Source organism: Pinus tabuliformis, chromosome 1_2 (assembly GCF_031772625.1).
Source record: "Pinus tabuliformis cultivar Carrire ecotype Pingquan chromosome 1_2, CPIR1, whole genome shotgun sequence".
NCBI lineage: Eukaryota > Viridiplantae > Streptophyta > Pinopsida > Pinales > Pinaceae > Pinus > Pinus tabuliformis.
The window spans coordinates 256,564,563-256,576,855 of NC_142298.1; the positions used below are offsets into that span (position 1 = coordinate 256,564,563).

General features: G+C 43.2%; 1 protein-coding gene across 1 annotated transcript in view; it reads left to right on the top strand.

Annotated features, from left to right (window-relative positions):
• LOC149205339 (sm-like protein LSM4) overlaps positions 1–12,293 on the top strand; it is a 91,755-nt gene that overhangs the window by 5,287 nt on the left and 74,175 nt on the right. The window contains exon 2 of the mRNA XM_089395010.1: positions 11,881–11,922. Within this exon, the coding sequence (XP_089251136.1) occupies positions 11,881–11,922 (42 nt within the window). The remainder of the gene's footprint in view (positions 1–11,880; positions 11,923–12,293) is intronic.

A 12,293-nucleotide genomic window follows, 5' to 3' on the forward strand; every position in this document is an offset into this window, starting at 1 on the left:
AAAATTAGAAGCGAAAAAAATAAAAAAAAATACAAGAAAAAGTCAAGTTAGAAAAGGAAACTCCACCATATGGCATGGAAACTCGTTTCCGGCCATACTGACCACGTTTCCTCCTTGAGAAACGAGCCAGTACGGCCGGAAACGCGTTTCCAGGCTGTACTGTACGAGTTTCCTCGTTTTTGTTTCGTTTCCAGCTGGAAATGGACCCTTCTCCAACGTTTCCTACAACTTAGGATATTCTTGTTTTCGACACTTCCTACCCAATTTGAATATGTGTATCCTTGCAGTTGTACTCCATGATTTGAGACATCTCAATCTATAATGTAATATCCCTAGGGAAAATGGATAGTAAATATTCAAAGAAAAATAGACAACACATCATAAAAACCAGAACAGACAATCAGACCATGAAAATGCTTCCACAACAATGCTCTATACTTATTTTATTAAATGGAAAATGTGTACAATCAAGGTGTTGGAATGAGTGCACCTGGGCTTGCTTTTAGCAATCTAGCAAAGCCCACAATGATCCCTGAATCACCCTCCTCCAAGCTCTGTCAATTCGGCCCAACTGCTGTGCTGGAAATCCCAGAAAATGGTGCTGTTGCCTGAAATGAAGAGCTGCTAGAGCCCTCTCTACTACTCAGAAAATTCCAGGAATTTAGTCCTGGCCTCTACTCAAGAAATCCAGAATAACCTACGAAGGGTTTGGCCAAAACTTGACCCCGGAATTTCGACCCCCTTGAGCTTGACTAGTTCTCCTGTTGGGAAATTCAACCTCTTGGATGATCTACTACTGAAATGCCCCCAAAATGCCTGCAAACCTTGTTAGAAGGCTTCCCAAGCCTTCCCACCAAATCTCCACCTCGAATTCCCTTAACTCCCCAAACTCCTGGAGTGCCTCTAGAACCTTGTTAGCAGGCTTCCCAAGCCTTCCCATAAAATATTCACCTCGAATTCCCTTAACTCGCCAAACTCCCGGAGTGCCTCTGGCAATGACTGCGCACTCCCCGCGCTGCTGTGGCTCTCCCTGCTGTTGCAAATCGACCTCCTGCTGCTAGTACGAATTAGGCTGAAGAAGAACTCCCTCCTTAGGATGGTACTCGAAGTCCACCGAAGCAAGGGTTGGGATTTCTGCTTGGAAACACCTGGTGTGCTGAACAACACATGCAAACTTGGCTCACTGCTCAAGCGTGCTCTTGTTAAAGACATTCTGAAATGATGAATGATAAACAAAATGAGAGCTCCTCCCTCTTTGATCGAATTGCCTCCAAGGCTGCCCATGTGGGCCCACATCGACTTTCTCCCACCTTCTTCGAGCCAATGAGAGCGTACTCTCCGTGTGGGCTGAAATGCCTTCGTGGTGGCCCCCACGTTCCACCAAAGCCGCAATTTTTCGTTGAGCATTATAGTTGGAGTGCCTCTTAGGACAAAAATCACATATGGGTCTCCTAGGCCCCCCTTTTCCTAAGTTAAATAGTTGGAATGCCGAAATTGATCAAAATTTTGATATTCCCTTAGTGAAACACTAAGTAGGAATATCACAGTCCTCCCCGCCAAAACGTTACTTGTCTTCAAGCAACTGCAAAGAAGGATGCTGCAGTATCTGTTCCCCCTCCTAGGTGGCATCCTCATCTGGTAGATTCCTCCATCGAATAAAAAATTCCCTAATGACTCTGTTACACAGGTGCCTCTCTCTGGTATCTGAAATGACCTTTGGTTCCAGCACCAAATGGTCATCATCGTCCATAGGGGGTAGCTCTGTAGTAGCGGTGACCTGATGCCCTAGTGCCTTCTTGAGGAAGGACACATGAAAAATGTTGTGCACCTGACTCCCGGGGTAGCTCCAACTCCTATGCTACCTCCCCCACCTTCTGAGTAACATGATAAGGCCCATAGAAGCGGGGTTTGAGTTTTTCTGCTCCCTTTTGCTTGAGCGTAGACTGCCAGTATGGTTGGAGCCTTAAAAAGACCAAGTCCCCAACTTCAAACTGCCTTTCAACTCTACCCCTGTCTACATAAAACTTCTGTTGATTATGGGCCATTTGTAGATTGTCTTTCAGAGCCCTTAAGATGTCTTGGCTCGCCTGTATCCAGTCCTTGGCCCTTGGGGCCTTGTTGTTTCCAAACATAATGTCAGCAAAAGACAATGCATCATAACCATATAGGGCTCGAAATGGTGACATACCTATAGACATGTGATACGTAGTGTTGTAGCAGTATTCCCCCAAATGCAGCCATCATATCCATGCCCTTTGTTGCTCTGTCACATAGTTACGCAAGTAGCCCGCCAACCAGTTGTTAACTATCTTTGTTTGTGGGTGGTAACTGGTAGTCGGGGTGAATTTAGTACCCACCAACCTGAATAAATATTGCCAAAACGCACCCATGAACTTGCTGTCCCGGTCATTGACAATGGTCTTGGGGAGACCATGTAGCCGAAACACCTCCCTAAAAAACAATTTGACCACCTATGAGGCCGAGTATAGGGTTGGAATGGCAAAGAAGTGAGCGTACTTCGTCAAGCGATCTACCACCACATAGATGCAGTGTTTGCCATGTACGGTGGGCAACTCGGTGATGAAATCCATCGATATGCTTTTCCATTTCCCCTCCGGAATGGGAAGCGATTGTAGTAGACCAGCGGGGTGTGTTTGCTCTCCCTTGTTCCGCTGGCATGTGTCACACTCCCGTATGTGCCTCAGAACATCCTCCTTGAGGCCCTTCCATGCAAAGCGCTCCCTAATGGTCCGATATGTCTTTGTAAATCCCTGGTGCCCTACTAGTGGTAAATCATGGGCAGCCTACAGAATCTTCTCCCTTAGTGGGGAGTTGGATATCGAGTAAATCTGGTCTCGGTAGTAGATCACCTCGTTCATCACCCGATACTGATCATCTATTGCCAACCCATTAAGGATCTCACATGCAAACTTGTCCTTGGAGTACTCAACAAGTAATTGCGCCCTCCAGTCTGGGGCAATGCTCATCAAGGACAAAGTGGTTGATCTCCTGGACAACGCATCAACAACTACGTTATGCTTCCCTTTGACATACTTGATGTCAAAGTCATACGCCTGTAGTTTGCTCACCCACTTTTGTTGTCTCTCTTGTAGCTGTTTTTGTTCCAAAAAGAACCTAACGCTGTTGTGATCAGTCTTGACCTTGAACCTGTTCCCCACCAAATACTGCCTGAATTTGGCCAACGCATGCATGATGGCCAACATCTCCTTGTCATAGATGGAGTAAAGCAGCTCATGGGGTAGTAGCTTCCTGCTCTCAAATGCTATGGGGTGCCCTCCCTGCATCAACATGACCCCCACACCCACTCTTGATGCATCACACTCCAACACGAAAGGTTGAGTGAAATTAGGGAGTGCCAACACCAGACAACTACTCATGACCTCCTTGAGGCGATCAAATGCCTCCTGCGCTGTAGTGGTCCACTCGAAAGCCCCCTTCTTCGTCAAGTCTATGAGGGGTGCAACCAACTGTGAGAAGCCCTTCACGAACTTCTTGTAATAGGTGCAAATGCCCACGAACCCCCTTAACTCGGTCACATTTCGGGGCTTTGGCCAATCTCGGATAACTCTAATCTTCTCCTCATGCACTTTGACACCCTAATGATGTGCCCAAGTTAGAGCATCTCAGTTAGCCCAAACTCGCAATTGGACAGTTTGGCATAGAACTGCTCCGTGTTGCGGGGGAGCCCCCCCACCCTCTCGCTCCCGCTCCCAATTCGTGCTCCGAGCAGGAGCGGTTTCGGAGCGCGCTCCCGAAAATGCTCCCGAGGAGTGAGCGTTTGCGGGAGTGCGCTCCCTAAAAAAACGCTCCCTGCCTTTTCGGGAGCGTTTAGCCTTTTTTGCAATTTATTTTTGCAGTAATGTTCCAAATGCAATTTTTTTTCAAAGAAACAAATAAGTTTTGAGTGGGGCAGCTTAATGATCAAGCCTATGGCCCTAGTATTGATATGCGATTCATGGTAATGTTAAATTCTTAAAGTAAAAGTGACATTCTCCTTAATCTTCATTTTCATCCTTTTACTTAAATTTTTAACATTACCATGAAATGACTCAGGATGTTTGAGAGTGGTTTCGACCTCATTGGATTTCATATGGAGAAAGTAGAATTTTAGATTTCATTCAAAATCCAGTAGACTTATCAATTTTTCAGGATTTCAGGATTGGGGGATTGCAATGTTTCCATTGGAATTTTGTCATGTATTAGGGTATGGAACTCATATTTAATCAAGAGCACCAATCCCTCTATGTACCTTGATGTTAGTGACATTGGTTGTCGAACTCCTTTATCAGGACCCTCCTAAAAATGTACGCATCACTCAAACAAAATCTTGACTTGACATGCTATGCTTTTTCAATTTTATGTTATGCTTAGAGGGTGATATTAATGACAAAGATCCTTTATACAGATACAGAGGTAATGACAAAGATACCTCTGGATATTAATGCTTAGCAGGTGATATTAATGACAAAGATCTTGATTTTCCAACAAGACTAAAAAATTAGACATTTCTTGTGGTGGCAAGAGGCCCAAGCATAAGCAATAGATAATAGATTTACTTGTCTTTTCTAGTTTCTAGTAGTTTTTATAACTATTGACTCTTTCATATTTATTATGATATTTTTTTAAACAATATATGACAATTTAAGTTTGAAGTTGGCAATTATAACTCATTAGTAATGAATTATGAATATGATGCTTCATGAAATTTGAAAGTTGTTTCATTTCATTTCATTTTATAACATTTCATTTCATGTTAGATATTATTTGTTGTAATGGTTACACTTAGCTTACAAGGACAACGTTGGTGATCAATGATGATAAATGTTATACATTGAATTTTGAAAGCTTGAAACTTTAAGATGGATGAATCACAAGACTCAATATGTTGTATGTTACTATGTTACTAACTTGTGGACGTGGTTGATGAAGATTATAACTTCTGGATGATTGTTGTTATATGGTTCAATTTATGTTTTTTTTTTGGTTATGTTTTTTATATCTAATTCATCATTCTACATGTTTTTTTGACATATATGTATCAAAATATAAAAAATATATATATTATATAAAAAACGCTTTGGGATTTGCTCCCAAACTAGGAGCTTCTGAAAATGTCGCTCCCGCACCCGTTTTCACTCCTGCTCCTTGCTTTCGCTCCCGCTCCCAAGTAACACTGGAACTGCTGCTCCTCCAGAATGTGCAGTATTATCTCAAGGTGTCGTAAATGCTCCTCCCATGTCCGGTTGTAAATCAGTATGTCGTCAAAGAACACCATTATGAACTTCCTCGTTCATGGATGACTGGAATGTGGCAGGTGCGTTGGTTAGCCCAAAGGGCATAACCAGGAACTCAAAGTGCCCATAGTGGCACCAAAATGTTGTCTTTGGGACATCTTGGTCCCTCACCCAGATCTGATGGTACCTCGACCGCAGATCAATCTTCGAGAAGAACTTCGACCCCCTCAACTTGTCCATAAACTCATCTATATAGGGAATGGGGTAGTGGTTCTTCAACGTTTTCTTGTTGAGAGCCCTGTAATGAATGCAAATCCGTAAGGACTTGTCCTTCTTTTTCACCAGCACAACTGATGAAGCAAAAGGGCTAGAGTTGGGTCAGATGTGCCCAAGTGCTAATAGCTCATGGATGGCCCTTTCAATTTCATCTCGATAAGCCTTTGGATGTCAATAAGGGGTGGTGATGACGGCTTGCACCCTTGGCTCCAACTTGATGGTGTGCTCAAACCCCTGGTTAGGAGGTTGTCCTGGTGGTATGCCCCCAAACACCACTAGATACCTATCAAGAATAACCTATATTTCTGGATATGGTGGCTTGGGTTTTCCCCCAGCCTCTGAGACCTTGAACTCCACAGCCCACTCAATGTCTCCATGTCTCAAGTCATCTATCTTGTGGGCCGAAATACTCTGTGGTGGGTATGAGTGCATCCCCCACAACAACATGGTCTTGCCATTTGGCCCTACGAACTCCATCTCCAACATTTGCCAGTCTGTCGTGACTCTGCCCAGTGTATAGAGCCACTGGACTCCCACTCCCAACACTATGTTGGTGTTCGATACATTCACCACAAAGAAATGATCTGTCATGGAGTAATTCCCCATGGTCATTGTCAAAGCTGGCACATAGCGAGTGCATTGCATGGTTCTGTCCCTAGGCACAAGAACTGAGAATCGCTCGAACTCCTTAGTTGTGATGCCTCTCCTCTGAACCAACTGCACATCAATGAAGTTGTGGGTAGCCCCACTGTCCACCAGTACTGAGACACGCTGCCCCTGAACAGTGCCTCAGATCCTCATGGTCAAGAATTTGGGTACACCTCGCAGTGATGCAAGTACCCGTCCAGTAGGTGTGGAAGAAACTCCTGGTGGTGGTGTTGGTCCTCCTCCTCCTGGTGGTGGTGATGGTGGTGGTCCTCCTCCTCCTGGTGGTGGTGATGGTGGTGGTCCTCCTCCTCCTCCTGGTGGTGGTGTGTTGTCCTCCCCCGTCATCTCAAAATAAGTCTCATCCTTTGCATCATTGTCAGAGAAGACCTCTATATAGTGGGCCTTGCCCGCTGCACACCTGTGGCCCGGTGCCCATGGCTCCTGACAAGTGAAGCACAGTTTCCTCTGCCTGAGGTCTCTCCGGGTCTCATCATCCAATTGCGCACGCCCCTGATTGGCCCTCGGTGGTGGGGCCCTCATGTCCTTCCCCTTCTGTTGGAAGCCCTGTCTAGGGGGGAATGGTGCCCTTGTCCTAGATAGGGCATCTTGTAGGTCTCGGGCTCTCCCTACGACATCCTGCAATGTAGTGGGCCTGTTGGACCTCACTAACCCACACAATGGCTTTGCTAGCCCATCTATAAACATGAAAATCCTCCTAGACTTTGAGAAGTCTAGGACCATCACCGACAAACGCAAAAACTCTGAGATGTAGGTTTCTGCACTCCCGGTCTGCCTGAGCCTAGTTATCTCCCCGAAATAGTCCTCCGGATCCTTCCTGTCAAACTACTCCAACTCCCTCTTGGTGAAATCATCATAGGCAGTCACCCCAACATGCCCCAACGTGGTCAATCCGTGGAACCACCAGTCATGGGCTTCCCCTTCCAGATGCAATGTGGCAATCTTGATTGCCTCACTTTCTGTCATTTGGTTCAGTTGTAAATAAACATCCAACTTCTTGACCCTGCCTTGGCCGAGCTCTTGGAGGACCCATCGAAAGTTGGGAGAAATAGCCTCCCCACCGTGCATTGCAAGTCTGTCCCCTGCATATAACCTCCTCCATTTTGTCCCTTGGACTTGTTGTTGCCCTTCAGCTGACATAAATCTTTGAAAGTGATGGCCCTCCCAAATTCAGGCCCATAAGACTGATACTCCAGGAAATAGTCTCCATAGGGTGCTTCCTCCTGCTTTGGTTGCCCTCTTGCTCCAGATTGTAGGAACGTAGGAATGGTGGATCTAGGGGGTGTGTTTTGGACCAATGGCATGTTGGCATGGAGAGATGCATGGTGGTGTGATGTTCCAGACCCTTCTCCATAGTGGAAATCCCCTTGGGCTCCTCTACCCTTGTTGCCATTGCTATTTCGCTGCCCCATTCCTTTAATGTATAGAGACAAATCCTGCACTTCCTTCGGTTGGAGTTGGGCAAACTCCTCCTCATCCCTTTTGTCTCCCTCGTTATTCCCCATGTTGGGTTCCTCTACCTCTGGTTCTATAGTCACAAGATCAGGGTTGATCTCTAATTGTTGTTCTTTGCTTCTATACCTCTGCCTCCAATATGTCACGTTTTGCCTATCCTCCAATGTCATAGACTGTGCTGCTCCCATAGGCTGTGCCAAGTCTATGAGCTCCGATACCACTGTAATATCCCTAAGGTAAAATTGACAATAAATAATCAAAGAAAAATAGACAACACATCATAAAAACTAGAACAGACAATCATACCATGAAAATGCTTCCACAACAACATTGCATACTCATTTTATTAAATGGAAAAAGTGTACAATCAAGGCGTTGGAATGAGTGCACCTGGGCTTGCTTTTAACAAGCTAGCAAAGCCCACAATGATCCCTGAATCACCCTCCTCCAAGCTCTGTCAATTCGGCCCAACTGCTGCGCTGTAAATCCCAGAAAATGGTGCTACTCCCTGAAATGAAGAGCTGCTAGAGCCCTCTCTACTGCTCAGTAAATTCCGGGAATTTAGTCCTGACCTCTACTCAAGAAACCCAGAATAACCCATGAAGGGTTTGGCCAAATCTTGACCCCGAAATTTCGACCCCCTTGAGCTTGACTAGCTCTCCTGCTGGGAAATTCGACATCTTGGATGATCTGTTGCTGAAATGTCCCAAAATGCCTGCAAACTTGTTAGAAGGCTTCCCAAGCCTTCCCACCAAATCTCCACCTCAAATTCCCTCAACTTCCCAAACTCTCGGGGTGCCTCTAGCAATGATTGCGCACTCCCTTCGCTATTGTGGCTCTCTTTGCTGCTGGTACGAATTAGGCTGAAGAAGAACTCCCTCCTTCGGCTGGCACTCGAAGTCTGCCGAAGCAAGGGCTGGGATTTCTGCTCGGAAACACCCGTGTGCTGAACAACACATGCAGACTTGGCTCACTGCTCAAGCGTGCTCTTGTCAAAGACAAATTCTAAAATGATGAATGATAACCAAAATGAGAGCTCCTCCCTCTTTTATTGAATTGCCTCCAAGGCTGCCCATGTGGGCCCACATCGACTTTCTCCCACCTTCTTCGAGCCAATGAGAGCGTACTCTCCATGTGGGCCGAAAATGCCTTTGGTGGCCCCCACATTCCACCAAAGCCACAATTTTTCGCTGAGAACTATAGTTGGAGTGCCTCTTAGGCCAAAAATCACATATGGGTCTCCTAGTTCCCCCTTTTCCTAAGTGAAATAGTGTGAATGTCAAAATTGATCAAAATTTCGATATTCCCTTAGTGAAACACTAAGCAGGAATATCACATTCTACCATGCAGATAGCTCAACACATGTTTTGTCGCAATCCAATATACATGCCTAGGTTCCACCATGAATTGGCTCAGAGTGTTCATTGCAAAGCAAATATTAGGTCTTGTATTAACCAAATACGTCAAGGATCCGATCAATTGTCGTACATAGAGGGATCCACCAAATTTGAGTTGGAGCCTCTCAACTTCTTCAGATTGTTAACCATGGGAGTGGCCATGGACTTGCAGTCCATCACCCCAAATCTTTGAAGGATTGTAACAATATACTTCCCTTGACCAAAGAAGATCTCATCCGGCTTTTGCCACACTTCTAATCCCGAGAAATAATGCAGTAAACCTAGATCCTTCATCTCGAACTTAGAGATCATCTCCCTCTTACACTGATCAATGAGATTTTCTGCTCTTGCAAAAGCAAGTCATCAACATATAACAACAAAATCACAAGCTCACCTTTAACAACATTGTAGTAAAGATTGTGATCGACATCACTCTTGGTGAAACCAAGACTCATCAAGTATCCATCAATGTGAGAATACCAATTCCGAGGTGCCTGCTTGAGTCCGTACAAAGCCTTCTTTAGTCTGTAGAGATGAGTCTTCCTCAGTCACTCCATTGAGTAAAGCGGTTTTCACATCCATCTGATGCCATTTCCAAACCATAATAGAAGCAATAGGAATAGTAGTTCTAATAGCAGTGTATCTGGAGACTTGAGCAAATGTCTCTTCATAGTCCTCTCCTTCTTTCTGGAGAACCCATTTACCACATGCTTGATCTTGTAGATGCACTTGGAAGTCACCACTGATTTCCCCTCAGGTCTCCGCACAATTTTCCACACCATATTTCATGATGGACTGATATTCTTCCATCATGGCATTTTTCCAAACTTGCTGGCATGTTGCCTCTTTATAGTTGGATGGCTCAAAATCAATGATGTGACTCATTAGTGCTGCATATCCTGAGTACTTAGGACGTTTTCTTTCCCTGAAGGTGCCACAGGGAGCTGCATGCCCCTCTGCATTCTTCAATGTACTTCAAAGCTGTGTTGGCCTCTTCTTGGATTCTTGAACAATGACCCTAAGTGAGTCCACTGGCTCAATGGGTTGTTTTGTGTCTCCCTGATGATCTGAATGATGTTCCACAGATACGTAGGGACTTGAACCCACATCCTTGGGAGCTTCTTGCTCCTCATCATCATGATAGACCTTTTAGATCTCTAGTAGGCTGCATCCTTCCACTCTACCCGGTTGTCTGCTCCCTTTCAACTAGAAGCTCTTCCAGTCATCTGGCACGGTTCTAGATGTCTGTACAATTTCTTCCTCTTGAACACAAATCACTCTTGCTGAGTTTATGCTTGATCCTGGGAGAATCCTTTGAGATGCCCTTTAAATCTCCTAGATTAATTTCCTATGAACACTAGTGGATCTATGTCGCTATTCACACCACACATATTCTATTTACTCATTGGTGCTATGAGGTTAAATTTCTCCTCACATTCAAATTTGTATTTCACTCCATTGGAATTAGGCTATAATCCACCCACTTAGTGTTTGACTTTGTTCCTCCATAATTTATGCGATTCTTTGCATAAATTTAGGTAGAAGTAAAAAGTAAATATGCAGTATATTCTTTGTATTTTGGTAATTAAACATATTTACCAGGATTTACTGCCCACCATAACTAATGCAATTCTTTGCATAAATGTAGGTAGGAGTGAAAGTAAATATGTTATACATAAAGATTGGGACAACTCCAAAAATTTAACACACTGTTGAGGCCTTTCTCCACCAAGGCTCTGATACCATGCTGATTTTCTAGTGCTAATTAGACAAGCACATTTTTCTGCACCTGGTAATTACTTTTAATGATTTAGGATATTACTTTAGCACACCCCAGCGAATCATTAAGCAACTACATACGGAAACTTCAATTGGTCAAACAGTCAAACAATGTGGCCCACTTCATTGCTTCCCACGTGTGAGAGAGAGAGAAAAATGTGAGTGATGAGTGAGTAAATGAGAAGTTCAAGTGTCTTTTTATAATGATATTAGGCTGCCCAAGAGGCACATTTCTTTACAAACTAAATTTGTTTTTCTTTCTTCTAATTTAAAATTTAATTTTTCTTTCTTTTAACTTGTGTAGCTGGGGAATACCTTCCGCAGCTACCCAAAAAATCAACAACACTCAGCAGTAATAGAAATGTGGAAAGAGAATACTCTCATTTAACTATTCAATAGAGGACCCAATAAGGAAAACAATGTTATCACATATGATAAAAGTATTTGTTTCAACAAAAATCCATTTGTTACATATTGCCATTTCATGGCCATGTCGATTCTCAAACACTTTTCCTAATTTAAACTTACTGATAACTGCAATATTGGCTAAGAGAGTAAATTTTATTTCATTCGCCAAGGCAGAAGTATTTTTTATGTTTTTTATTGTAGACAGTCAGCCAGCTCTGACCATTGGTAATAAGTAATAAATGCTCACCACTGACATTTTTATGATTTTTCTTTAAATTCACGAGCAATCTTGAAGCATATTTTGTGAGAACAATTACGTTGCCTTGTACTGTGTGTGTCATATTTTCAACAGCCGTGACAATTATGATGAAAAATATGACCATTGATGGAAAAATGAAAATATGCTAAATTTTGAGTTAACACCACTGAAAGTAATAATCTGCTCTAGACATTGGGGTTTGCCTTTTGGAATTGTATGGTGTTATGGTATTTCAACTATTTTAGTTGTACAAGTACACAACTTTATAGAAACAATTAAGAGTTATGCTGGTTTGAAATTCTGATGGTATATTTTCCTTTATGTTATCTATTTACCATTTAATCTAATGCTGTTGTTTGGTTTTCCGTTCTGTGTTATTACATAGCTTCCTTTGTCGCTACTGAGGACAGCTCAAGGTCATCCCATGGTAAGTTTCTGTCAAACTGTTTTCTAGGCAGTCTTCACTTTACCTAGAGAGCATTGGACTTAGTAACGTGGCACATCATCTAAATCAATTTGAGATGATTATTTTTCCTTGCTAAAAAGTAGTTTAATTTACAACTCAGAAGTTAGAGGATTGCTTCTACCATTTTGGCAAGAGTTCAAATTTTGTTTTTTTATATTTTTATAGAGGACTTTTGGAGCATATGAATTACAAATTTCTTTAAACAGGAAAGCAATTAGTTGTATCTAGCACAAAACATTGTTATTGCATTAATTTGGATTATCAAGATATTTATTAAATAACACAGATATTATAACCCTTATCATATTTTCACAGAAAATCCCTATTTTATT